The following is a 27928-nucleotide window of genomic DNA, read 5'->3' on the forward strand; positions in this document are numbered from 1 at the left end:
CACTCACTCACTCACTCACTCACTCACTCACTCGCTCGCTCACTCACTCACTCACTCACTCACTCACTCACTCACTCACTCACTCACTCACTCTAACCCTAAACCCTAACCCTAACCCTAACTCACTCACTCACTCACTCACTCACTCACTCACTGTAACCCTAAACCCTAACCCTAACCCTACCTCACTCGCTCACTCACTCACTCACTCACTCACTCACTCACTCACTCACTCACTCACTCACTCACTCACTCACTCACTCTAACCCTAACCCTAAACCCTAACCCTAACCCTAACTCACTCACTCACTCACTCACTCACTCACTCACTCACTCACTCTAACCCTAAACCCTAAACCCTAACCCTAACCCTCACTCACTCACCCTAACCCTAACCCTAAACCCTAAACCCTAACCCTAAACCCTAACCCTAACCCTAACTCACTCACTCACTCACTCACTCACTCACTCACTCTAACCCTAAACCCTAACCCTAACCCTAACTCACTCACTCATCACTCACTCACTCTAACCCTAACCCTAAACCCTAACCCTAAACCCTAACCCTAACTCACTCACTCACTCACTCACTCACTCACTCACTGACTCACTCACTCACTCACTCTAACCCTAAACCCTAACCCTAACTCACTCACTCACTCACTCACTCACTCACTCACTCACTCACTGTAACCCTAAACCCTAACCCTACCTCACTCACTCACTCACTCACTCACTCACTCACTCACTCACTCACTCACTCACTCACTCACTCACTCTAACCCTAAACCCTAACCCTAACTCACTCACTCACTCACTCACTCACTCACTCACTCACTCACTCTAACCCTAACCCTAAACCCTAACCCTCACTCACTCACCCTAACCCTAACCCTAAACCCTAACCCTAAACCCTAACCCTAACTCACTCACTCACTCACTCACTCACTCACTCACTCACTCACTCACTCACTCTAACCCTAAACCCTAACCCTAACTCACTCACTCATCACTCACTCACTCTAACCCTAACCCTAAACCCTAACCCTAAACCCTAACCCTAACTCACTCACTCACTCACTCACTCACTCTAACCCTAAACCCTAACCCTAACTCACTCACTCACTCACTCACTCACTCACTCACTCACTCACTCACTCACTCACTCACTGTAACCCTAAACCCTAACCCTAACCCTACCTCACTCGCTCACTCGCTCACTCACTCACTCACTCACTCACTCACTCACTCACTCACTCACTCACTCACTCACTCACTCACTCACTCACTCACTCACTCTAACCCTAACCCTAAACCCTAAACCCTAACCCTAACTCACTCACTCACTCACTCACTCACTCACTCTAACCCTAAACCCTAACCCTAAACCCTAACCCTAACTCACTCACTCACTCACTCACTCACTCACTCACTCACTCACTCACTCACTCTAACCCTATACCCTAAACCCTAACCCTAACTCACTCACTCACTCACTCTCACCCTCTCACTCACTCACTCACTCACTCACTCACTCACACTCACTCACTCACTCACTCACTCACTCACTCACTCACTCACTCACTCACTCTCGCTCGCTCACTCACTCACTCACTCACTCACTCACTCACTCACTCACTCACTCACTCACTCACTCACTCACAGGCAGCGGTAACCCCCCCCCCCCCCCCAATTTAACATGGGCGGGTCAGATCAACGCGTACCCTCGCCGGGTAATTCAGTGTGTTTGGCTATATTCAAGATTTTCTCACAAGCTTGCTGTGTGTCACGATAGCACAGCGGTAAAGGCTCCGCCAAATAAATCATCCTTAGTTCCTTGTGTCACGGGTTCGAATCCTGCTCGTGAGTTTTTTTTTTTGCTATTTTTTACAGCCAGTCGGAAATGGAAACGAGACGTTTCGTTCAGCGTTTTTATTGAGAATTTAAACAGTTTTGGAAGCAGGGAAGTTCCAAGTTGCTGTGACGAATCTGCAGTCGCAAAACACAAAACTGCGCAACTCACCTTACAATAACAGTCGTATTTCGAAGATAACATGGGAGCAACTTGACTTGTAACACCAGCGTCCTCTGATGGTGGATGTGTACCTTATAGCACTACATCCAGTATACCTCACAGATGAATGACACAAACACATTCGGCATAACACCATCAACTACAATCCAACAAAAACAACATTAAAACATCAATGTCGGCATAACGTATGTCGGCTGGTATAGCAGCAACGCTATCACTCAACTGAAAATGGCGGCGTACCTAATATAGTGTATGAGTGACATCACAGATCAAACAGCCAATCAGAAAGTAGGTTGTGAGGGCGGGTGTGGCGATTCGTCGAACGATTCGTTTGAGCGAATCTTTTGAGTGAACTGATTCTAATGATTCAGTTCACTTAAAAGAACTGGAATGCACATCACTATAGTGGAGGACAAAGCCAAAGCATTTACTTCACACAACAGGCGCAGGGTGTGGACACAGCTGGTGGACTGAAGAATTCACCATCACCAGTTCGGCCACTGAAGCCCCTCCCCCTGCCATTCCCATCCCTCCTCCATAAAACAAAACACTCCAGTCTTTATTTCACTCCAGAACATTGGGATTGTTATGATTCATTACAAAGAGTCACTTCATTTTAGGGATGAAGATCTGTCACTTGTGAATAGCGCAGACTGTTTTGATGTTATGGACCATCTCAGGGTTATTGCAGCTGCGGTTTTGCTGGTGTAAATCCTCTCCACTCCCTCCCACGCCAGAGGCGAAATGTTTCGCCTTTCCCACTCGGTCAGATGCCAGCGAATGTGACAGAACGGGGAAATGACTCACTTCTCTCATGACACCACTTTACCACGCTCATCATCACTTGTCTCATTGGAAGGCGACGTCTGCTCGTCACTGTCCCGTGGTGTGGCCGTGATTATCTCCGACAAGAAGGTGGTGTTTTTCAACACAGCTTCGGTTTGTCACTTAGATGGCAGGGTTGTGGGAAAAAAATTAACTCTGTCCAGAGGAAGAAGAGATTCTATTCAGTTGGACATTTAGGAATCTTTTCAAACTAGGGTTAGGGTTTCCAAAAAGATATCTGTGTTAAGCAATTAGCTCACTTAGTAAGAGCCTCTAATGAGAGGGTCATAGTTCAAAACCTACCAACCTCTGTGAACTAAACCAGTATGACTAAATACAAATCAGTGTCCATTCAAGGCAATTTCTTTTCAATAAAATGTCTTCTCCACAGCTGGCATTCAATATATTAAATCCACTAAAGACCTTCAAGTGAGTCCTTGGTGGCACAATGGGTAGCATCTGATTTGCATCTCAGGTGTTTTTTTTTTTTTTCCATCTTTTCAATGATACAAAAACGAGTTCTGTGGTTGTTTACATTGCACCTGGCTTGAGGGACAGACACATCATTCATCTTCTTGCACGTATGTAGCGTATAAGTGTAGCCGGAACCAAGGAGCCAAAACAAAAAGATTTGCGGCCCATAAAGCATAAACAGAGACGGAAGGAGCTGCGGAGTCTGTTTGGGTTTGTCGCTACCGCGATTTGATGCAACGAGCTGGCACCCACGCTATGTTCCTTGGCACCAGATGTCTCCGGTGATGATTTCATTCGCTAAACCAAAAGAGAGCACAATAAAGTAAAGTCCTTGGAGTTGCGAGGCTACACAAAGACTCTTTGAAAGTAAAAGAACCTTTACTAAATAGAAGAACACTTTTATATTTAGATTTATTTAAAAATAACACAGACCTTATATATTTTTTCTGTCTTTTGGAATGACCTCCATTGCATATAAAAATGCTGACAATGAACAATATTCTTGCATCTGTTATCTTTATAGTCATCTAATCTGCTACATTGTCCATCTCAATTGCTTTTTTTCCAGCGCCCTCGCGAAAAGGGTCGTTTGTCTCAATCCGAGCGTGACCGTGCAAACCGAGAGCACTTCATGTAAGCAGCGAGAGCATCCACGATGACAGCTTATATCCGCAATGACAGAGCCGCCCTCGACATTCCCACCGTCACCTGGCAAGGCCTCGTGTGCATCATCCATTGCTGAGTGGTTCCAATGCCCAAAAATGCAGTCGGGAGGGAGGGGGGGGGTTGCTGGCGGCTGTTGGGCGGATCACTCCACACTGCGCTGATTGTGCAGGAGACAGTAAAGTAGTGTGGGGTTCAACTGATGGACAGGCACTCGACAGCGCCGTTTTGTTGCCTTGTCAGCGCCGTAAGACTTTTACCCAAGTGCGTTCTTTGAGTGACCTCGGCTGCCGTTGCGTGACTCAGATCCTGAAGGTATGATGGCAAGGGTGTGGCATGCCAAGTTCAGTGAGTCAAGGAAGTTGCTGTTTGATGATGTCAGTGGTGTACAGTTAAGACCTTCAAGCCCCCCCCCCCAAAAAAACAAATTCATCTAAAGGTTTGTGCACTTGGCACCATTTTGAAATGACTAAAAACAATCACAATGGAGGGTTCAAAACCCTACTTTGAAACATTAACCTTAGTTTAAAACCCTACCTCTACTTTGAAACCCAACTATGAAACTCTAACCCAAGTTTGAAACCCGATTTTGAAATGCTAACCTGAGTTCAAAACCCTACTTTGAAACACTGACCCAAGTTTGAAACCCTAACGTTAGTTTGAAACCCAACTTTAAAACCTTAACCCTAGTTTTAAACCCTAGTTTGAATCTCTCACCCTAGTTTGAAACCCTGACCCTAGTTTTAAACCCTAGTTTTAAACCCTAACCATACTTTAAAACCCTAATTCGAGTTTAAACTTCATTTGAAACCCAAAACCTAGATTGAAACCGTAAATGTAGTTTGAAACCCTGCTTTGAAACCCTAACCTGTTTGAAACCCTAATTTGTAAAGGTAGGTAATTTACAAAATTTTACAGTTTTACAAAATTGACAGTTAGACAGAATTCCTACCTCTGCAAATGACCATCAAATATTTTTCTTTAACATACTTTCAGGTCGCCACCATCAAAAGTCCCAAATATACATACTTACACTTAGTTAACGGGACTTTTCCCATGCTGGCATCCATCCGTCCACAGCTCATGTTCATATTTCATATTTGACTTTTCCAATGACTTGTTGTGACAGTGTCGCAACACCGCAGGCGCAAACATCTGCAACTCAAAGGCAGCCCAATAAGTTGCCGCCTTGGGCACAGACTTGCGTTTGCAGCAGTTTTCAAAGCGTGGAAAAAAGGCCGTCTGAAGCACAGTGACACCAGTTTCGCATTAGAGCCGCCGAGTCACACATGCATGGACGGCCCTCATCCTGGCTTAGTCACCGCTTGCTCGGTGAAATCAAACAAAAGCAAACAGCCGGGGATGCGTGTGCTGATAACCATCTGGCAGTGGCAGCATTTCCACAGGACATGGGGATTGGAAGAAGAGGGAGGGGGTACAAAAAAAAAACTTTCCAACAATTGGTAGAGTTCAGACGTGTTGAACAAGTCTCAGTGATGTCACGGATTCATCGACTCGGATTGACAATGGAAAAACTGTTCACTGATGTCAAACTCATTTTTGTCAGGGGCCGCATTGTCCTCATAGCTTCCTTCGGTTGGCCATAATGACCGTCAACGCCTTAAAAGATGGTCATAGCAATTGCTGGCAATATCTGTCGTTTTTAAAAGTGAAACCAATTTGCAATTTTATGATTGACACATGAAGTAGATCCACGATTTGTCTTTGCGGGCCACATAAAATGATGTGGCGGGCCGTATCTGGCCCCCGGGCCTTGAGTTTGACACCAATGGTGTATGGGGGGGGAATAAAAAACATCTCATCCTTCTGGTTATGTCTGTGTTGATCATAAATGTATAATCAGCTGTTGATATTGATTATATGCTAATCGGTTTGAGTCCCAGAAGGGATCTTTGTGATCGCAGGCCTCAACTTTTCCAAGAAACCTCAGAAGCAGGAATTTAGGGAATGAGACCTGTGAGAGGCTTCTACCGTTCCCAACGATCCCAACTAAAACATAATCACCTTTCCCCATCGGAGGTGCGGAAAGAAGTCTACTGGCGCAGACCCAAGTTGATGGTCCCGAAGAATTCGACCCTGCTTGCAAAGACACCTTTCAACGGGGCACATTTCGAAATTGCACTGTCACGCCAGTCGACTGACGAAACTATTTTAAGCCTTTAACGGGAACTTTCAAAAAAATGTGGCCCGGGAGCACAGCTGACCTCATTTTTTTTTTATTAATTTAGCTTTTGATAGTATTTCATTGCAGCAATGTTACGGCTCAGTACTTTTTAAAGCAGCCAAGGATTGGAGTTCCAACTACCCCCACGAAGAACTCGATCCGGTGCGTCGACACTTTACAAATGCGTCCCATTTCCGCGGAAAAAGGAGGATGATCCTGAAAAAGGATTATCGATATTGCAGGCTAGGAATTTATAGAAATGACTCCCAGGCAACATCTCGGAACTTGCTTCAAGATGCTCTCACTTGCTGCCTGACTGTCATTTTTCTTTTCAAATTAAGAGCAAATTAAGTGGAACATGAATGATCTCTCCAGTCAGTTTTGTTCATTGTAAATGCCTTTGCTGCCTCAGAGGCAGCAGAAAACTGTCAGTGGGAACGTTGCCTGTCTAAATGAAGTCGGGGAAGTAGCGGCAGACTGTGAAATTTTCGAGATGTGATGATTCATCTGACGTTATGATTTAGACTTTTGAGAGCGACTTGGATTTAGGTCAGATGTAGAAAGATGGCGAGCTCAGAAAAATGGGCCAGCTTGTCCACTGGGCTTCAGTGTGCTTGGTGGCATGGATTCATGTTTGTCTTTCCCCCAGCGCCCCTGGTTCCCCTGCCAGGAAGCCAACGAGCCTCTCGGTAGGTCACAGCCAACTCAGAACTGGGAGAGCATTGTATGCTGTCAAGCCCTTACAGTTTCCTGCCTGCATTTATACATTTCCTAATGAAATTACTCCATGTGAAGCCCCACAAATTGGCATGAACTTTAAAGTCTTGTTGTATGGAAGCAGGAGCACCTTTGTCTGGCTTTTATGACACGAACAGACTGTAAATACATTGAAAACGTCACGACCTGGATGAGTCTTAAAGATTGAATTTCACATTTATTTTTTACTTAAATTCTTTGCAATTTAGCATTGCGTGTGTCTAATAAACATGGTTGACGTTTGGTCGCCAATGGATAGAATTAAATTTGGATTTTTAAGGACATCTGGAAATGGCCAAAATGGCCACGAAATGGATGCTACAAAAGCCCTGTATAGTTTTGGCTATGTTTTGTTTTTTTATATATAATACATTTTATATTATAATTATTTTTATATTATTATTTTTTTTATATTATTTTTTTATATTATTTTTTTAAATTTGTTTTAATATAGTAGCATCTTAGCAGCATGTGCACAGACCCTAAAAACCCTAAAGTGAGATAAAAACACCAAAAGCGAAGGGTGGGGAGCTTGCGCGAGAATATTTTTTAAGGCTACGGCTCTTTCATAAGAGTCATTTGGGGGAAACATTTGAGGTATTATTACAGCTGGAGCTGGAAATGACATTTATTTGGACTAACTGCAAGAATGAGGACTCTTCTCGTGAAACTGCGCAGCAAACTGAAAATACATGTCACGCGTGCGCTTCAGCTACATTAACAATGTATCTGGAATCGTTTCAATAAATAGTTACAGGAAGCCAAAAGATTTATATTTTGTGGAAGGATGTGAGCTATTTATCGGCCCTTGTTGCTATTCTTACCAGCTAGCATGTTGCTAGCTAGAAGGAACCTGTTAGCAAGTAATGATTATCTGCGTAAGCGCACGCCAAAGACAAGCAGATATGATAATGAACGCAATGAACAGGTGGCAACAATCCTACAATTAACACCGCTGGACGTGAACAAAAGCCTCCTCTTGTTTCACCGCTCGCTTGGAGTTATTTCAGGAACAGGACGGCACGAGGCAGGCGGCGGATACAAAGGCTAATGCGCGGCGTGTCGGATATAATGGGCCGCTATTCACACCATTCCTGACATGCACGCTATTCGGCTTTGCAGACTTGACCATCTTTTAACATTTTTGAAATATTTTAAAGTAGTAACGTTGGTTAATTTCTGCTAAATGGCGAAGCAAAATGTTTTTTGGGGTAGGGTAATTTTGGACCACCTGAAGCCGCTAATTGCTAAACGTTGTTTGGGTACGGACGGGAGCCGGGTGACCGGTCGAGAGGTCCAGCTGCCCGGCTGTCCGTAACTTTGGGCTATTAACCCTGCGTCCTGCTCACTTTGTTTGTTTGTTTTCCTGCCTTTGTTTGCTCTTGAGACTTCCCGTGTAAACTCCAAGAAACACGATCCCTTTGGAAAATAAAATCCCGCTCAATTTGCAACAGCAGTGAGTTACTATTAGATTTGTATTCGGTGGATAGACCACTCAAGGGACACGGGTAAGACGAACATGGTCGAAAATGCTAATGATCAACTGAATAATTAATTTAGTTACAAAAAAGGATTTTAGGATCGTCCCTAATAAGGTGTCCGCACAGCATATATTCATCTCTCTCAACCTGCATCATTAAAATAACTCCCGCCATGTCACCTTCAATAGTCCAGCAGCTTGACCAGAGCCAACGTAAACACACATTTGCTCATATATATATATATATATATATATTTTTTTTAAATAAGCAGAGCAAACACCGTCGCCGGTCAAAAAGTCAAACATGTGGAGTCATTGAAGTCCAACGACAAGCTCAAAATAACCAAGGAAGAGCTTTTTTGTTTTTAAGTTCCTAATCTTGTTAACTGGATTCAGCCATAAATCAGCAGATTGAAGTCATGAGTTTTTAAGTTATGCCGGACATCCATTTTTATTTATGGTCCGAGATTGTGTAATGGATGCTGTCGGCGTCATAAATATGACATTTTGGAGCTTTCAGGTCCGGCCGGTTCAACATTCACCTTTTAAGGGGGGCAACCATCAGTCATGTGAAAGGAGCGCCGCTTTTTGGTTCCAGATATGGACTTTTAAGGTTTAAGATCAATTGAAAACTCTTGACGACAAGAAATCTTTACGTGACAACCCGAACAGGAAGTCCGAACTGGTCTTAGTTAAGACAAATCCGCAACAGTCCAGGTGACGTGACGGGCACGGAGGGAAAAGTCAAAGGGCATACGATGTAATCAATGCTCACGTATTGGCTTTCAAAGACTTTTTTTTTGGCAAATTAAGATTTGGTTGAGTTGTTTTGGGCGCGATGCCACACCTGATGTCACGGCCTCAGCGTTTGAACAGGGTCACGTCAGGTCCGACTTTGACGAGCAAGCAAGGTCAGCGCAAGTGAGATCGCCTATACTGTTGCCGTTTCATTTATGTGTTATGGGGGCGGGGCTTAATAGACAGCAGGCCTGGCGTTACATGTTCTGCCACTACATTTTAGGAAAAAATGACAGAGGTGGGCTATACTGGTCTATTTTCCACTTCCTGGTTCATGCAACATTCAAATCTATCTATTCAATTTATATAAAAAGTGTACACACCCCTGTTCAAACGCCAGATTTAAAAAAAAAAAAGACAAACTATTCATCCATTCTATCTCGTGTGTAAATTGCGCCCGCAATTCCCTTTAAATTCCAAATTGCGCTAATAGTAAACTGCCAGCAAATGTTTGGCTCCTACTATGTACTAGGTGAAGGAGGTTTTTTTTTTTTTGGGGGGGGGGGGGGGGGGGGGACGCTGCTTTAAGCCAATAGGCGGGGAGCGGCTCTCGACTCGCACACACTGGCGCAGTAATGTCAATGTAGAGGAGCGCCACACAAGCACAGCCGCAGCGTGCGCCGCTTAAGTGCGGGCGATGTTGTGACAGCGCGCTAGGACGTAGGGTTGGGGGGGACACTCATTCTCGTAAACGAGACACTTTTTTCGGGGGGAGCCACACGCCGATGATACGCAGCGTGGATCACTTTTCGGGACTATTGGCTTTGGATTCTCGCGTTTGTCACCACTAAAGGTGAGTGGCTGAGACTCTTTTGGTACTTTGGACAAACTCTTGCGTGTTTGTTTTAATGAGGTTGTAACTTTTAACAATTGTATTTTACATACGAGAGTCGAGGGACGGAAAAATATTTTCACCTATACATTAGGTCGTCCGCCGGTGCGCTTTTACGCACAGACGCCGGGGGACTCGTTTCACTTTCCCTGCCCTCATTTGTGCGAGGCTGGAAAAATAAGCTCACAAAAACATTCAGGGTGGTTTGGTGGTGTGAAGGGGACCCCCACCCACTAACACTCACAACCCCCCTCCCCTCCCCACGGGGCTCCAGATGTATGGACTCAGCTGTCGCCTGTCACTTGGGTGACAACTGCGCCGCCGCTGCCTGCGCGCCACTGGGTGGATGTCAAAAGGGCAACGTGGAATTGTGTGAATAGGAATGCACGCACACGCGCACGCACGCGCAGAAGTGACCCTCGATGTGTGTCGAGAAGTGCATTGTTGGAAACAACTACCACCAGACAGCCAAATGATGAAAAAAGATGAGCAAATGTGTTTTTTAAATGATGGTGGTGGTTTCCGTCTGCAATAGTACTAAAATATTGAATGTAAAATTGTAGAGGGGGGTGTGGTTAAATTAAGAATGTAAATGCTTGGGTAGCCAGATTAAAAAAAATTAGTAGGCTGCATTTGGACACCCCGTGCACTTCTTTTTCCACCATGTAACAGAATAATAATTTTTAAAAAAAGTAACTTTCTTTGCTAATTGGCACAGCAAAATAATGCGCTTGCACTGACCAAATCTAATCCTGCTTCAAACTGAGTGGGACAAAATGCCAATAACGCAGTGTGTATTATAATATTAACTGAGGAGTAGTAAATTTGCAAAGGCGTTTGTGTTCCTAATGTTATGACTAGTGGAGACTCACTCCTCACACCAAAGAAAAACGTCACCCACAAAGAACGTTTGAGCAAACAAATGTACTTTTCCGAGTAATGAAGAGTGCTATGAACCTCATTAAAGTCTTGCACATACCAAAAGTCAGCCAGGCTCAGTTGCTATGGTCACAGGTGATGATGTCACCCATCCAGGCCATTGTGAGTTTAGACAGAGGCCCTGAATGAGTTTAGTTTGGACACTGAGCTTTTAATAAAGTTGCATGCTCATGAATGCATTGGGCCAATGGAGTTCAATCACTAGGTTGCAGTTGTTACCATATTTTTTTCGTTTTGAAATTTTCCAGTAGTTTAAGTCAAAGGATGCCAAGGGGCTGACAAACTGCAGAGCGAGCACAGGACCAAGGTGATGGTGTCACCTAGTGGTCACAAGGGAGGTTGCCACAAATGCACGCCCATCTATTCCTACATTTAACACCCAACTGCGCAATTCTGCACGCACTCAGCTTTAAACTGGTCTCCCAAATTAGAATCAGTGTGGCTGGAGATATTGTTAGATCGATATTTATAGACCAAAGGCAACACCAAGGGAATTAAAGTCACCACAAATAGAAACATTGACAGTTGGTGTGGAAGTTTCACGCCCAAAAAAAAAAATGTTGACAGTACAAATAATTGAAGGGAAAAAAAACAGTTGACCATCCATCTTTTATATGAGTAAATTGCCTAAAAAAAATAATTCACCATGAGTAGCCCATCTGTGGTATTTTCTATGTTAGCATTAAGATAGCAGTCTTTAGTCAAAGTTATGTTTTGATGGATATTTGGTTGAATACACATTCTGTAATTCTTTTTAGTTTGCTAGTTAAGTTCAAAATGTTGCTCACAACTCAAGACAAAAACTATCAGGCTGTACTACAAGTTGAATTTGGAAAAAAATATTAAGCTGAGATTGCATTCTATGTAATAGTTTATCAGGTGACAATACAGTTTGATATTTAGGAGCCCTGTGGAATAAATGTTTAACACGTAGGGCAAAGTTGTGGTATTGTTTCGTACACGGGGCAAAACTGTGAGTTCTGTTTCCAGTCGCAGCACCTTGTAAGGCAGCTTCCACACCTTCAACAACGTGCTGCATGCCCAAAACCAACGGCAGACATAAACATACATGCATGTGTGTCATGTTTGGCTTCGGACTGGACACGGCATGAGCGTCCACTGACTTGGCAGAGCGTTCCGCATGTTGATTTAAAAAAGTAGAACAAATCATCCCGGCTTCCTCTTGTTCCCGTAAATTCCCTCTAAGACAAACACTTTGGCAGACTTTTATACATCACACTGGGTCCAGTTCGCTTGGTGCTATGTGGCACAGAACAGAGACAGAGCTGTAAACTGACTCTCTGGGGGAAAGGGACTGCTGGGCACTACTGCCATCTACTGAAGTGAATGTGTAATTGCACTTTTCGCTTATTTAAAGAGTTCAATCTGTGGCTAGTGGCTGCAAGGATGTCAGCTTGACCTGATGGCATCTGATTCCAGCTTGCCGTGGTTGGATGCTGACTTTTTCCAGCATCTGCCTGCACACATTGCAGCCACATGCGAAGCATTACTCCACAGTGATTAAAAGTAGTTAGCGATTTAGCGCTTGCAGGCTCATAGCTCTGCAGGATGATGTTAGTGAGGTTAGGGCTCACACGCTCGGGGGACCTGACGCTCACCGCACATCGTAATTGTGGCACTAACTGTCGGACCACCGCGTTGTTGAAAGCCGTCCTCGCCCCACACACGATTCATTCATCGCCGACATGTTTATGCGTGGGCTTTAGCAATGAATTCATAATGCGTGCTTCGACAAAACTGATTAATTTTTTTCCATGGTATTATGGGGAAAAAAAGTTCTTACGAATTTGCCATATATTCAGAATTACAATATATTATTGAAAGTTTCCAGTCAAAAACTTTATCGCAACACTTTCCACACGTTACAAAACTTTTCTTGCCAAAATAAATCAAAGATAAAATCATAAATTAATTATTTTGTAAACTTTCTAGTGACCATTCCTGGTAAGAGCAAACATGAGCAAATATAGTCATTAAATTGAGCAAAAGCTTTGCAGACCCCCCGTCCCGAAAATATGGAAACCATGCTCACAAACACCATCATCCCAACCCCTTCCTGTGGGCCCTTCCTCTTGATCCCCTCCACCCCACCCCGACCCACAGTGGCCTCGTCGCAGGAGTGGAGTCAGTGGGCAAGGGCGATAAGAGAGAAAGGTCAGTGGGGTTTAATAATGGACCGACAACAAAGTGATTTCCTGCCGGGACATCTTACAGTAATTTATTGCTATTTCTTATCAAGGGCCAACACAAAAGTGCTTTGCCAAATCATACAGAGCTATATTTAACAAGAAAAATATTTCAATAGCCCAAAATAACAGCAAACAACTGGATTCCTGGAGCTTTGTTTAGGTTGCTTCTCATTTGTGTTCATGCACCCCACCGGCTTACAATAATAATCTTCATTATGGTCCGTCGGATGTGGTCAGGCTGAAGTGACACGTCAGAGGGTAAATGGGTCAACGTTAACCGAGGGCAACTGAGGACATTTCTGGCGAGGTCCACACAATGGACGCAAGAAGTCCTTGCCAGAAATTCCTGCAGTTCCTAAAATGTTGCTAGGCCATTAATAACTTAAATAGAAATGAACGGCCCCTCATATTATCACATACAACAGAATCCAGTGATTTAAAAAGTTCAACAATTTTCTAATTTATTTTTAAAGTGGAATTGTGACAAAAAATCTTGCAATAACTCACCGTTATCAAAAGTAAGACAATTTACAGTATTGTACACATGATGTGCCTTTGCAGGCCACATAAAATAATGTGGCGGGCTGGATCTGGCCCCCGGGCCTTGACTTTGACACCTGTTATTTAAAGTGTGTCGCACGAGTAAATCTAATTTTTTTTTGCCATTTTTGCCTTTCACCTACAGAGGTTGTCTATCGAACACTTTATAATGGCTTACAATTGATAATTGGTGTCTCCAAAAATAACATTAAGGTTTTGGTTTTTTTTTCCATAGATGGCCTGCCATTCTTACTATCGGAGTGATAAGTCCACCAGTTGGACCCCTTTTTCAATTTCTTCCCAAAACACACATACACTCTAATGACCTCATGGTTGGAACATTACAGAAGGCCTCATGAGAACTTGGGATGGGATCTCACAAAACCTGATTACAGTCAACGACTCTATGATAAGTTCCTTAGGAAGCTTCTATGAATGTATTTGAATCTATTTGTCATCTTGTAAATAGTGACCATACAAATCTCAATGCAACCGTTACCATGCACTGAACCGGTTTCTGTTTCTAACCGACTACGTCCTCTCCGAGTTAATAAAAAATGAGGACAAGCATGTTCGTTTGGAGCGGCGGTCCGGTTGCTTCCCTCTGTGCAGCGGCACTGGGGCATGTGCTTAATTAGAACGCTGCGAAAAAAAAAAGACTGCAGCCGAGTGTTTTCTCCAGGAATGTTAATCATTAGTGGGATCCCGACTGAGAAGCACTTAACTGTTACAGACCATCGCCGGATTCCACGTTTTTTTTGCCTTTTGAAGCCGTTTCGGAGGCTGAAAACGCTTCCACGTGTGTCCCGAGGATGTCTTCTGTTGCTTCAAAGACTCGCTCATTGCCCTCTGTAGGGACAGAAATGCTTGGCCATGTGAGAAGGATGTTAAGCTTCTAAATCCCAGATGTGTCAGGAGTGACTTTTTAACAGCCACGGTCCAACTTTTACACGCAGGTACAAACTATTTCCTGCTCATTGTCAACATCTTGCCGGTCAATACAACAAAGCGCACACTTTTCCTACTCGACCTCACCAAGTTTGTCCAGGCAGACCACACATGACAGCGCTTGGCCCTTTGCGTCTTTTGTCAGCGCGGGTGCGCAGTGTCAGAACCGTCAGACAGCCACAGGCTTTTGTTGAGTTATAGTGCCCTCAAATAAAGGGGGCTTCCTCCCGTTAACAGCCCCCGGGAGCTCTGCTGCTCCACTTCCCATTGTTCCACAATGAGGTCCCACTTTTACAACTAGGTGAGAGGGTGTCAAATTGAGAGTGAAATACGAGCGCTGCCGATCGGGCGTCCCTGCGAAGTTTGCCAAGGCCGATGGATGGATGATGAGGGGTGGAGATCCGGAATCCAAATGGATTTTTACGGGATCACACCAATGTATCGGACAACTAGGAGCGGATCTTTATTGTTGGTAATCATCCAATGATTGATTATCAGAAGCATGTCAATATTCTGCTTTAACACAGCCATGCTCAGTTGGCAATTTCCTTCTCATCAGAATAGTTTTGGCCATTAGCGGAAAACAATCGTAGTTTTTGAAGATCCTTGGAAATGGTGAACAGTACCCGATTGTTTAAACAACAGGCCGATCAATTAATTACTTGACGGGAGAATCTGAATGTTCTGCCCACCCATTTCGTCGTGTTGTCTTTCTTTGAACGGCAAACTAGTTTCAGCGCCATACTACTCTCAAGTTGGCCTTCCTTGCTTCAAAACAAAACCCATTTGCACACCAAAAAAATCCATCATGGCGGATTATTACGCCTTACCACGTTCCCAAAATATTTTTCTGTATGCTGTGGTGTCGAAGCAGTTTCTCACAGTTTATAATGTAACGTCTCCCCGCGCCCTGGAAGACATTTTCCAGAAAGAAATAACAGCATTATCCCCAGTAGGTCCCTGTGACATTATTTTTCTTGGGTTCCAATAAATACACCATGGCAGAAAAGAAAGCCGAGATGGAAGAATCAGCTGTCTGCGGCGTGTCGCAGCGTAACCGTAAAAGCAGGGGTTACGCCAGGGTTAGGGGGCTAACAAGCCTCCGGTCTGACCCGAGTTTGTCGGCCGCAAACCAGCTAAGTCAATATCAAGACGCTGGCTGCCCCACCAGTTGACCTTTTCCTCCCTCCTTTCGAGGCGTAAAAAGGATTGTTGTTACAGTAGAGTGATAGGCTTTTATTGGCTTTTATAACCGTGGCTTTTGTCGGGCCTGTGTCCTGCTAATACCCGTCGGCGAGTCATTTAAACCTGCAGAATGCCTACTTTTTATAAGGTAGCTCACACACAAGCGAGAGGCATTCTTCAGCCTGGTCTTCAATGACGGCGAGTTAAAGACTGACCTTCCCTTTGCCCCTCCTGCCGGCCTGAATTTACGACGTGTCTTGGGACTTTAATTTGACTCGTTTGAATAGATTACATTAGGCTTGAACTCTTGCCGCCGTGTCCCGCTTCCATGGGATGCTTTCCTTTCGCGAAGGACGTGTTTGGACCAGAGAAGAATGCCGTTTGATGGTCTGGTGTCTCTGAGGACGACAATCGCCTTCCCACTTGTCCTGTCATTGTCAGGTCACGCTGGTCATTGGCTACCTCGCCGCTAGCTTTTTACACTGACGAGAAGGTGCGGACCAGGTGTGAGGTGCCGTTCAGGTCGTTGTGGCTATGACCGGGGAATGGGCCGTAAAGCCCCGAGGTGATAGATTTATTGGTCATCTGGTGCTCTGGAAAGGTCACGGGTCAGGGATGCATGACTTTATATTATTCAAGCATCCGAGGTGAACCTTGAACTGTGTTCGTACCTCTGACAATGGCGCAGTATCTAAGCATGACATTCCGGGGTGCTCAATAGATGCTTAGATCATGAGGTGGAGACGCCCGCGAGAGGATTTGATTTGGCCAGGCTATAAAAACACCTCACAGCGACTGCTACATTTGGACAGTAAGATTCATTCATCCACCGTGTAATAAAGACAAGTATATCATTGCCTCATAACGCCAACTTTGGTAGCAGCTACAATGAAGGCTGTTTCCTTGGATTTCTGTGTTGCCCCGCCCCTTAAAGGGGGCTGAGTATTTGGGACGAGCACAAAGTGTGAATGGCGGGCCTCTCCTCCCTGGCCTTGGCTGCTACAATGGCTTTGTGGCTACAGTAAGAGCACCACACTTGGGCTAAAGCACATTTAGCAATCAAACATGACTGACAGAAGCACCAAAAAGCTCACTCTTGGTGTATTAACACTTTTTTTTTTTTTTTTTTTAAATAAGCTTCCTTTGGACAGAAAATTGACAGCTGGCACCAGCCGCCCGCCCACAATGTTTTATTTGAATGTGAAAAATGTGTGAGGGGACAGAGACAGCAAAGATGAGATTCTGTCAATCAGACACAGAATATAGCTTGATGTGCAGTTTGTAGCTCGAATCTGATGAAACTTTAAATCTATAAAGCACAGTGCAACAAGTTGCAACTTTCCAGAAAAGCGGTCACTTTTGTTTTCTGAGGCAACAGGAAGAGCCTCATGTTGTGACATTCCTTCAGAGGTGAAGGAGAGGCAGAGGTCAGCTACAAACTCTCTTGGGAGTTTTACTGGATGGGCAGGTATGTACAGTTGATTTAAGATACGCAATAAACAAAAAAAAAAGAATTGGTATCATTGCTCATTTGAGAACAATGTAATCCCAACTCTTCCCGCATCTTTGAATCGCTATAGCATAACAGGAATATCGCACGGAAGCCATTGCGGGTAAGCGAGTGGTCAGTGAGGTAAAACCAGCTCCTGTGTCGGTCGACTTAAGATTCTCGGTTCCTTCCATCAACTGGCGCTTTTCTAATTCGGGAACTGGCGTTTGAAGTACGAGGGGGGTGGGTCAAGCGGAGGAATTAGCCTCCTGTAACTGGCTGAGGTGAAGGGGGCCGGGCTGAGGTTAAGCGGGGGTTGGATCTGGGGAAGTGGGAGAGACATGGGCATGGGATGGCCATCTGGTTGAGCTCCTGCATCTACACATAGCTCTTAAATACCACCGGCGCTGTGACATGATGCCGGCACTGTGCCGACTGCTCTGGTGGAGACCGGTGGCTCTGGATTAAGAGTGTTGAGGATCATGTGTAGTACAGATAGAGCTGAGGAGTTGCAGAAGACACAAGGACAGACTGCTAAGATATTTTTTCCCGCTTGCCTGTGGAGAGTTGGCCTGAACCGAGGTAAGAATGGCAAGGAAATGACAGGAGAGATTCTAAGCTTTGGGTTGATCCTGTCAACAAGTCTCTTGTTGGTACTAGTTCTTGGAAGTCCAAAGTGAATTGGCTGGGATGCTAAGTGATGGCAGCATGTGTGTCTTCATTCATCCTGTCCGGGACATGCAGGTGGTCCCTCTGGTTGGGATGACACTCCCATCCATTTGGTCTTGGAAAAACACTTCCACTAACCACGAAAAGGGTCAGACCAAACAGTCTGTCTGGTATCCTGCTCAGGCCATTTTGAATTGTTATTCAGGAAGGTTCGGGTATACACAGTGATGCAACTGTCTGAATTCTGATTTGTATTTCTTTCTTTTGTAATTTCCTAGTATCGCGTTGACAGACTGCCACATTAGCGCTGTTTATTTTCTCAAAGCTGAACTATCTTGTCCGACACAAAAACAGATTTGTCCGAGCTCTGGAACTTTGAAGAGAAAATCAAGTTCTTTGTCAAGTAGAGCCTGCATTGCTGAGCTGGCAGGAGCCAAGTTAAACAAGTCGGGTCGGTCCAAACTGACTGAGAGCACTGTGTTGGTTTGTACCGCACGTCCATCATCCTTCCTCGCTGAGCATAGACAGTGATTCAGACCAGAAGCTGCTTATTTATCCTCCACGGCCTCATGATGCTTGTTAAGCTTTGGTGTCTGGACATCACAGGACTTGGATTTAGAGTGTTGCTAAATAGTTTTGAAAACGCCAAAAGCGGTTGTATTCATTAGTAGGACGTAGTATGAGGTCCTGTGAGTTGTTTGAGAGTAATAAATAAGATGACACATGATGTGACGACTAAGTGAATGGGTATTTTGTTCACTGTTCAGAAGCAGTTTGTTTTGACAACACATTTTTATGAGTTTCCATCTTTCAAACTATATCGGCTTCAAAGAGTCCCCCCCACCCCTCCGATTCTTCTATGCCCTCTGTGGGCAGATCAGGGAGATATGCAGGCTTGCAGCATCCAAAGCCATGTTAACAAGCATCTTTACAAAAGAGCTGAGGGGTTGTTAACATTCAGGACTGCAGGGGGCTAGCTTGTGTGGGTGGAGGGTTCAGGAATGAGGGGGGGGGGGGGGTTAAAACTAATGACAGAAAACATAGACCCCTTGTTCATCCAGGACGGGGGGGAAAGTTTAAAAGCCAACACAAGTGATGAGTCAGTGAGTTGGCAAGTCAACCTGAGCATGGCCAAGTTAGCTGGCTCAGTGATTCTGTCATTCAAGGGAGCATTGGAGGCTCAAGTGAGAGGAAATGAGCTGCATGACAACTAATGGAAAAATTAGCATGTGAGCAGATGTGCTTGTATGAGAAAAGAAGGGTGGGGGGGCTTTGGCTAACACAGATGCCAAATATCCTGTCTTGTGATTTGAAACCTAAGCCAGACGTGCCTGTGATTCAGGTTTTCGTCTGCATGAAACAACGAAACGTCTTAATGAAGCGGTGAGATCAGACAGGCCTGGAGTTCACTCGAGCTCTCAAGCATGCCTGCATTTTTGTAGGTTATTTTGGTCTAATTTGCAAGTCAATGGAGGTGAGCGGAAGAAGGGATTGTCTTTCTTCCCTTTTTGGGGGACAGGTTATCTGCCTTGGTGAACTTTAAGTGTCATGTATGAGTTAACACAGCACAGCTTCAGGAGAGCACGGGACAAAAAAAGACAAAAAGTCAGATAAACAAGGTCTTGATAGAACAAGCCACCAGCAAATTCCTCAACAAAGCCGCCATTGTTTAGGTCATCAGAGGTGATTAATGGGAGAAATCATAAAGCCAGTCACAGATCCAGAACTAGTTTGGCCATCAGTGGAGAGCGTAACTTTACCAAGGTCAGTTCCTGTAAAATTTCTACTAACACTTGTCTGACACTAGTTGTCAGTCTCAGTCCCTGTGATGCCAGACCTGAGAGAGAAATTTCAAATCACGCCTAGAAGGGTCTGGCGGTTCCGCTAAGAGCCTGCCGCCATAAACGAGAAGCAGGAAATAAATAAATACAGACAACTGACAGGCTGTTTATGGGTTGGAGGTTGTTACTAGTATTTTGTATAAATATATGCATACCCAAGTCAACCATCTTTCCATATCTTCGGCCTTCTTCAACAATCACATCTGTGTTCAAAGACTGGGTCTGGTTTTGTCAGCTGTCTTGCCGTGGCCTCGTGTGCCCTTCCTTGCTGGCCATATGGGGGCGCAGAGACAGAGGGAGGTAAGAGGGGTGTCAAGGGTCCAGGCTGCTGGACGGACTCCTATTTGATCTCAGCTAGAGTCCTTTGGTCTTTGAAGACTGGCTACAACTGGACATACATTCTTCTCATGTGTCTTTCAGAAGGTTCATGAGGTGGACCCATCAATCTAAAGTCCATTATGATCACTATTAGAAACACCCCATTTGCAGTTTCTACATCGCTGCAGAGTAGAAACAAACAATTTACAGCTGTTTGATTTAATGGGTTTAAGGGCTTAGGTTCGGCATTGCAAATATTAAAACCACCTGAAGATGTCATTTTAACATTGGACTAACAAGACACTAGATCACAGACTTCACTGGTTCTTTCATACCTGATCTATGTCAACCACACAACCTAGCTGTGCATGTGAAAATAGTACACAAGGCCATCCTGTGTAGTAAACACTGTTTGATCTGCCTTCCAGCTTTTCCCTCTGTGACATCGCTATCCGTTGAGCCTTCTTTCCTAGCTTCACCTGTCTGCCATTTCTGCGTTGGCTCGCTAGATGAAAGGACGGATCAGACAGTGGCTGCAGCAGGTTGGAAAACAAACAGCCACAAGCAAAAGGAGAGATGAAGGGAGAGAAGCTGGCCTTGTGGACATTCCTCATATGGTGGCCTTGTCCTATTGTCAGGCCAGTGTTTAGACAGACCCCAGGCTCAACTGATCTAGCCAACGCGGGTCACTTACGGCGGCCTCTCTTGAGACATTGAAGGACACACAGCAAGTTGGCTTGTTCTTAGTTTTAGGTTGCGGTACATGGGACAACACAATTTTGTGTACAACTGCACAATACAATGAGACCCCAAAAAAACGAGCACAGACCTATTTTCTTGAGGGACTCAAAGGAGCAGATACGATAAAATGCAAACCAGACAATGCTTCCTAAAGATTTTGTTCCTTTTCTTGTATCTAGTGAAAAGGGGCATCTGATGAACCTGGCAAGTGCGACAGTGGCGGCGTCAGCATCTGGCTATCAAGGCGGGGCACGCCAGCGAGACTCCATCATGGAGCAGAAAGTCAGCAAACTGACATCTGGCTTCCAGCGCAGTTCTACCTCGGATGACGACTCCGGCTGCGCGCTGGAGGAGTACGCCTGGGTACCACCCGGCCTTCGGCCTGAGCAGGTGAGGTTGCAAAATAGCGTCTTATACAGCTACTAATTACTGATTGCTACTGGTCCTAATGATGTATTGATTCCTTCACCGATTACGGCTCTCCGATCATTGTCATTTTATTAAGTGAAGTATAAATTGGTTAGGATCATTCATTATGTATCCTCTTGGTAGGGACTAAAAACAGCTTTGACCCAGTTCTAATTTCCCACCAGGTTTCTGCTGGGCCCTAATTAGTGGTGCACAGCAAGTTACCACTGGTGTCGCAGTGGATTCAAACCCTTGAACAATAATCAGTAGAAAAGCCCTGGCAGGTCACTTGAAGGCAAACTTGTTGGGTCTACCTCAGCCACTAACAGACAGGATGTCTAGTTTTTATTTACGAACTGTGCTATGGTCAAGTCTGCTTGTGATTATCAGAGATCTGTTTTGGAGGACTGTGTGTGTCGGGCAGGATTGAGAATTTGGGGGGGATGCGGGGTGGGGGACGTTTTAACAAGCCTTTTCCTCCACAAACACACAAATACAAGCAGGGCAGTTAGACAAGCCCGGAGGGCAGCCGGCCTAATTTGGCATATTTCCTAAACCCGCCTGTGCGTTTCTCTCTTCTCTGGAGTTCTTGTAACTAACTTCATCCTGCTTCTCAACCACACACATGGAAGCAAATAAGGGGGTGATGGGAGGAGAAGGGTTTCACAATCTGAGAGAAGTCCAAACATGCTTTTGTTTGGTCGATGCATGGGTCAACTGTAATGTCTTTACTGCACTCATTGCCTTGAATGGTGCATTATGGGTCATCGTTATGGTAAAGAAACACATAGTTGCCTATTGCCTCAGCCCCCGGGGAGTTGGATGAGGGGGTAATAGCAGAATGTGCATAATTTATGATGGGGACGGACGGGGGCAATGTTGAGGTTGATTGTCAGGGTAAATTGCCGTCGCTCCCCTTCTTTAGACGGCTTGAGCTACAGGAAGTCCCCAAACACATAAGACCCCGCACGTCCCACCTCTTTATCTGGCCTGCTGTAATGGCCCCTCCCTCATAAAGTTGGCTCACCAAGTTGTCAGCTCCAAAGGTCAAAGTGCCACAGAGATAGGCTGCTTTGTCCCGTCAGTCAAGAGACAAACTTATGATGCTCAAATTATAAAAATTAAGATTTGGACTTTTATAGTGTGGATTTATGGAGAAACTGTTCCTCTATTCCATAACAGAACATATGGAACGTATTTTTGCCTCATTTTCAGAGTCAAATATTTTGTACATATTTGTTTACAATGTCTATATAATTAATTCCTTAGGTCCAGCTGTACTTCTCGTGCCTGCCCGAGGATAAAGTCCCATATGTTAACAGCCCGGGAGAGAAGTTCCGAATCAAGCAGCTACTCTATCAACTACCGCCGCACGATAATGAGGTAAGAACTCATCGACCGTACCTTCAGCGCAACAAAATCGGAAAACTTGTACGTCGAGATGTGTTTATTCTCGTGGCTGATTCAGATTCAGAACCCCCCCTGTGGCATCCTAGTTGACATCCTGCTGTGGGACTGTGGTGGCACCATCTTGTAGACATCTAGCGTGGGCACAATGCAACTTTTGACTAGATGCTTTTATAATGTTTGGCATGGGTCCCCCCCCAAACACCTCCGGCTAGATTCTTGTCCTAGCAGTGGGTTTTTACAAGGATGACTCAGCAGGGGAGAGGGACGCTGATTGAAAGAGGCTTTATGTGATGCCACCGCAATTGTCGTGGCACGGCGCTCCCACTTGGCTCGCTTTTTTTTCCCCTTTGTTGCCCGCCTTCTCGATTTCACTCTAAACAGAGGCTCTTGTTTGTGTAAACGTCTGCTTTAGCCCTTGTTAAGTCTTTTGGGGAAAGATCAAGAGGTCTTGTTGTAAAACTCAGGTTGTCAATCAGGGCCAGTGGGTGGAGATGTATTAGGGGTGTAGGAAGGGCAAGCTAGGGTCAAGAGTTGGCTTTGTTCACCTCTCCTCAGGCTAAATTTACAACCCTGTACTCTGAACTAACATTGCCTCAGCAACATTTAACACATTAGAACAAATTGTCCGATGTATAACTCAGAATGGTCTCATTCATTGGCAGATTCGTTACTGCCAGTCTCTCAGTGAGGAAGAGAAGAAGGAGCTACATATGTTCAGTGTCCAGAGGAAGAAGGAAGCCCTGGGGAGGGGAGCACCGAAAATGCTACCCCGAGGTCGTCTGAACAGCGTCTGTGAGCATGTGCGTACCATAGTGGATCCCAGAAAAAAACTACAAATGATCACCACACGGAATAACTTAATTCATAGGCATCCGATTTAAAGCTTAGCTTTGAGCTTTCGAGCTTAAGTCTGGCTTATCTACATTTTATGTCCACGAATATGCATTGTCCCGTTTCAAATAAACGAGATGAAAAGACTAGTCAAAAATTGAAAATGCAAGTCTGAATGACTGAAATTTGAATGCTCAGTATCATGTGTACATTTTATACAATTATATACTTCTTTCGGCTCGAATGGTTCAGTACAGTATTCTACCAAGTATTTAACAATGAACACTGCTCAGCCTTGCCAAAGTTTCCCTTGGAGATTACATAGCCTTAATATTCTATTCACAGTGGTTAGAATAGTTTAAATATAAGCTGTGCGAAATGATGAAGTCTGGCCAGAAAATAGAATCAATCATGTTTTGCAAAAGACTAATTATGTGTACATATTTGCAGTGCGGTGAGAACATCAATGGTGGAGAAATGGCAGTATTTGCGGCCAGGTCGGGGCCTGGATTGTGCTGGCACCCGGCCTGCTTTGCTTGCTCCACATGCAGTGAAATTTTGGTGGATTTGATCTACTTCTACCATAACGGAAAGATCCACTGTGGACGACACCACGCTGAGCTCCTCAAACCTCGTTGCTCAGCTTGCGATGAGGTAAAACCACAATTCTAACATTCGGGGGGGACTACAACTAACGGATTGTTTTGGGGGGACTAATTCTTCGTTTATTGCTACAATGACCCTAACCCTAACCCTAACCTCCACGCTTCGTAGGTAACCCCAAAACATCCTTAACATATTTTTGCCTTACAGATCATCTTCGCTGATGAATGCACAGAAGCTGAAGGGCGTCACTGGCACATGAAGCACTTTGCCTGTTTTGAATGCGAAACCATTCTAGGAGGCCAACGTTACATCATGAAGGACGGACGCCCCTACTGCTGTGGCTGCTTCGAGTCTCTGTATGCAGAGTACTGTGAGGCATGTGGAGAACATATCGGTAAGACTGGAAATGGCAATATGCTAAAATTGAGGGAAATCAATCGGAAGTCACGGAAACACCTCTGGCTTATACCTGCAATTCACTTGACCATTTCCTATTTTCCAGGTGTTGACAATGCTCAAATGACCTACGACGGACTCCACTGGCATGCCACCGAGACTTGTTTCAGCTGTGCCCAGTGTAAGAGCTCCCTCATGGGATGTCCCTTCTTGCCACACCAAGGTCGTATCTACTGCTCCAAGGCATGCAGCCTAGGGGAAGACGTACACGCCTCCGACTCCTCCGACTCGGCCTTCCAGTCGGCACGATCCCGCGAATCCCGTCGCAGCGTACGCATGGGCAAGAGCAGCCGATCGGCCGACCAGTGTCGCCAGTCGCTCCTTTTCTCACCTGCGGTTAACTACAAGTTTCCTGGATTCAGTGAAAACCCTGACGACACCATGACCAACAAGCTTTCCCACCTGAACTTATCCGACGAGCATTTCTGGAGGGGGCGTGGTGAGGAGACTGAGGCTCCTGAGGATCAGGGGGAAGAGTGGGCGGAGCATGAAGACTACATGACTCAGTTGTTGTTGAAATTCGGGGAAAATGGTGTCTTCAGACAAGCCGGTGACTCCAGACCGACAGATTTTTGGGTTGCAGAAAGAGATCCCAAGTCAAAACAGGAATCATTCAAAGCTGGTAGCGGCAGTGGAGAAGGAAGGGGCAGCCTGGCCAGCAAGAAGTACCAAGCTGACATGTACTGGGCCCAGTCACAAGACGGGCTAGGGGACTCGGCCTATGGTAGTCACCCTGGCCCGGCAAGCAGCAGGAAGATCCAAGACCTTGAGCTCGACCACGGAGCTGGAGCAAGCGTGGAAGATGAGTCGCAGTGGTATGGTGGTTCTTTGGAGTGCATAACAGACCAATTCAAGAAAAAGGATCAGAGTGTCCGAGACTCTATGGACTCACTGGCCCTCTCCAATATTACTGGTGAGCAGCAACGTGGCTCGATTTTTATATACCAATGTAAATGTGCAGGATTATTCAAAATTAATTTGTCTTTTTCAGGGACCTCTGTTGACGGCGATAGTAAAGACAGACCTTTGGGTTACTCCATGCAAGGTTTCCATGAGCTGGAGACAGAGGACTGTGAGAAAACCAGTAACATGGGAACTCTCAACTCCTCCATGTTACACAGAAGTACCAATTCATTGAAGAGCCTTGTATCCGAGCAGGAAAATGTTCCCGAAGAGGTGGAAAGACCAAAACCACATGTCCCCGCCCTCAGGAGGACACGTTCACAAGCTAGACAGCAGCAAGTGAAATTCTCTGATGACGTACAAGACAGTTACAGTGATCTCCAGGTGCGACAGCCCCCGATGAGTGAACGAACTCGTCGCAGAGCGTTCCACTTTGAGGAGCAGGACCAGGACAGTCGTTCCGGGTGCGGCCGTCACCATCACAGGAAGCGACGCAGCCGTAAATCTCGCTCTGACAATGCTCTTAATCTTTTACCAAAAGAGAGAGCCCAAATGGGCTACGGAATGGACCGCAGACAAAATGCACATGGTGCAAGGAGAGATCATGGTTTCCATGGACACCCACAAGCGGGCACCATGTCAGATTACAGGCTTCAGGGTTCAGCCATGGGGAGGTTCTTAGATCTGTACGGGGAGGATGACGACTGGTGCTCGACATGCTCATCCTCTTCTTCCGATTCTGAGGAGGAAGGCTTTTTCCTGGGTCAGCCCATCCCACAACCAAGGCCACTTAGACAATACTATACTGAAGACTTGCCTAGCCCTTTGGCAGGCATGTCTCCACTCCCTTATGGACTTCGGACTAAGTCTAAGAAGAAGAAAGGGCATAAGGGTAAAAACTGTATCATTTCATAGGCGTTATTCTTTGATTTGGGTTATTCACATCCCCTGCTCTACTAAATAGTTTTTATATACGATAACGTCTGGATTTGTTCGCTTCTGTGGCATTACAACTTGCTGGTAAATTCATTCAGTATTTCTGACATATTTATAAAAACATGATCTAAATATATTGTTTACGAAATGTATATACTGTAGAGATTTTTTTTTTTAAAAGTGGATATTTTTTTGTACCCTTGGCTTAATGATGTACCAAAACGGCATTAACATTAAACTAATGGTAGGTTATTCCCCCCCCCCAATGAAGGTGCCACATATTTTGACTTGTGATCTTTACGTCTTTAAATATGTGATGTTTAACTGGTTTGTGCAGGACCGACACAGACAAACACTTAAGTGGTGGTCATGTTGTAGTGTAAGACAATTATTGTAATCTGTATAAATGTATAAACTGGAGTATAAGGTTAACGTAATTGTAATAAAAACAACAACAATGTCCTAATGTGTGTTATTTTGGGGGGGACAAAAGTACCCGAAAATGGATAACAGTGAATAAAAAAAATCATTAAGGATTAAACTCAAAAAAATGAAATATTTATTGAGTATTTTTAATACGTTTTAATAGATTATTCAAGTGAGTTTCAACTGGTCCCACAATACTGTTCAAGTGTTTGCCTGGAATAGGATACACAAACGTTAATCGGGCTATATGGAGCATAACCGCCGACCGCATACATGATTCATTGAGTTTAAGAAATTAAATGAAAGGTTCATCACTATACAGTATGATGCAGCAACATGAAAAAAGTCTTAATCACCGCAGAGGCACTCGATGAAACCTGAATATATGTCAGTTTTTTCGTCATTACAATACTTCTGCATATTTTTAATCAGAAAACTTTCCTTCATTATCTTATCACAGGATCATAAATGTTAGTGTCAAGATAAAATAGAGTAAAATACTTTGGTTTTGAGAAGCCGTTTTCACTACTGCTCAACTAACAGTTTGATATTTGGAATGGATTGTCAAATACATTTGTCAGTTGGAAAAGTGCAGCGGTTTTTTATATATATATATATATATATATATATATATATATATATATATATATATATATATATATATATATATATACGTTATTAAAAAAAAAGATTTGATGAACAATAGCATGAACCAACAAAAAAAAAAGTCTCGTTCCATTCGCATTGTTTTAATGGAACGAGACTTGTAGAAGGGTGAAGAAAATAAAATAAAAAATCCAATGTCCACATTAAGTTGTATTGTCTGACTCCAGCGCCTCATCGAGTTCTTTCACGTAGTGCCTGAGGGCAGCTAAGCAGTGTTGTCTCATTTCAGATAAGTTTGCATTCAGAGCATTGTGAATAAGATTCTCCAAAGTGGGCTCCTTGGACACCAACATCTTCACCACTGTGCCGAATGTCTCGCAATCCTGCCTATGGTGCTGCACAAAAAAAATAAAACGAA

At 44.6% G+C, this 27928-nt stretch overlaps 2 protein-coding genes across 6 annotated transcripts in view; one reads left to right on the plus strand and one right to left on the minus strand.

The window, feature by feature from the left end:
* Window positions 1–1917: 1917 nt before the first annotated feature.
* Window positions 1918–27928, minus strand: part of LOC148396840 (uncharacterized) — a 33430-nt gene continuing 7419 nt past the window's right edge. The window contains exon 9 of one of the 3 annotated variants that reach the window (XM_088377854.1): window positions 1918–3016. In XM_088377854.1, the coding sequence (XP_088233980.1) occupies window positions 3011–3016 (6 nt within the window). In that variant the 3' untranslated portion in view covers window positions 1918–3010. Of the gene's footprint in view, window positions 3017–3850; window positions 4397–27034; window positions 27906–27928 lie in introns of those variants that run through there. The other 2 variants (XM_088377853.1, XM_088377851.1) reach the window with 2 other exon arrangements.
* Window positions 9778–27239, plus strand: prickle1a (prickle homolog 1a). 3 transcript variants are annotated; one of them, XM_088377848.1, is made up of 8 exons: window positions 9779–10009; window positions 21108–21318; window positions 22606–22719; window positions 23409–23546; window positions 24028–24231; window positions 24391–24577; window positions 24686–25552; window positions 25631–26940. In XM_088377848.1, the coding sequence occupies exons 2-8, from the start codon at window positions 21124–21126 to the stop codon at window positions 26455–26457; spliced, it is 2532 nt and encodes an 843-aa protein (XP_088233974.1). In that variant the 5' UTR covers window positions 9779–10009; window positions 21108–21123; the 3' UTR covers window positions 26458–26940. The 3 variants fall into 3 exon arrangements, with proteins under 3 accessions (XP_088233972.1, XP_088233974.1, XP_088233973.1); XM_088377846.1 differs by having other exon boundaries at window positions 9778–10009; window positions 24391–25552; window positions 25631–27239; XM_088377847.1 differs by lacking the exon at window positions 9779–10009 and adding an exon at window positions 17749–17941 and having other exon boundaries at window positions 24391–25552; window positions 25631–27239.

The sequence above is a fragment of the Syngnathus floridae genome, chromosome 6, assembly GCF_059516105.1.
Source record: "Syngnathus floridae isolate MCC-2025c chromosome 6, RoL_Sflo_1.0, whole genome shotgun sequence".
NCBI lineage: Eukaryota > Metazoa > Chordata > Actinopteri > Syngnathiformes > Syngnathidae > Syngnathus > Syngnathus floridae.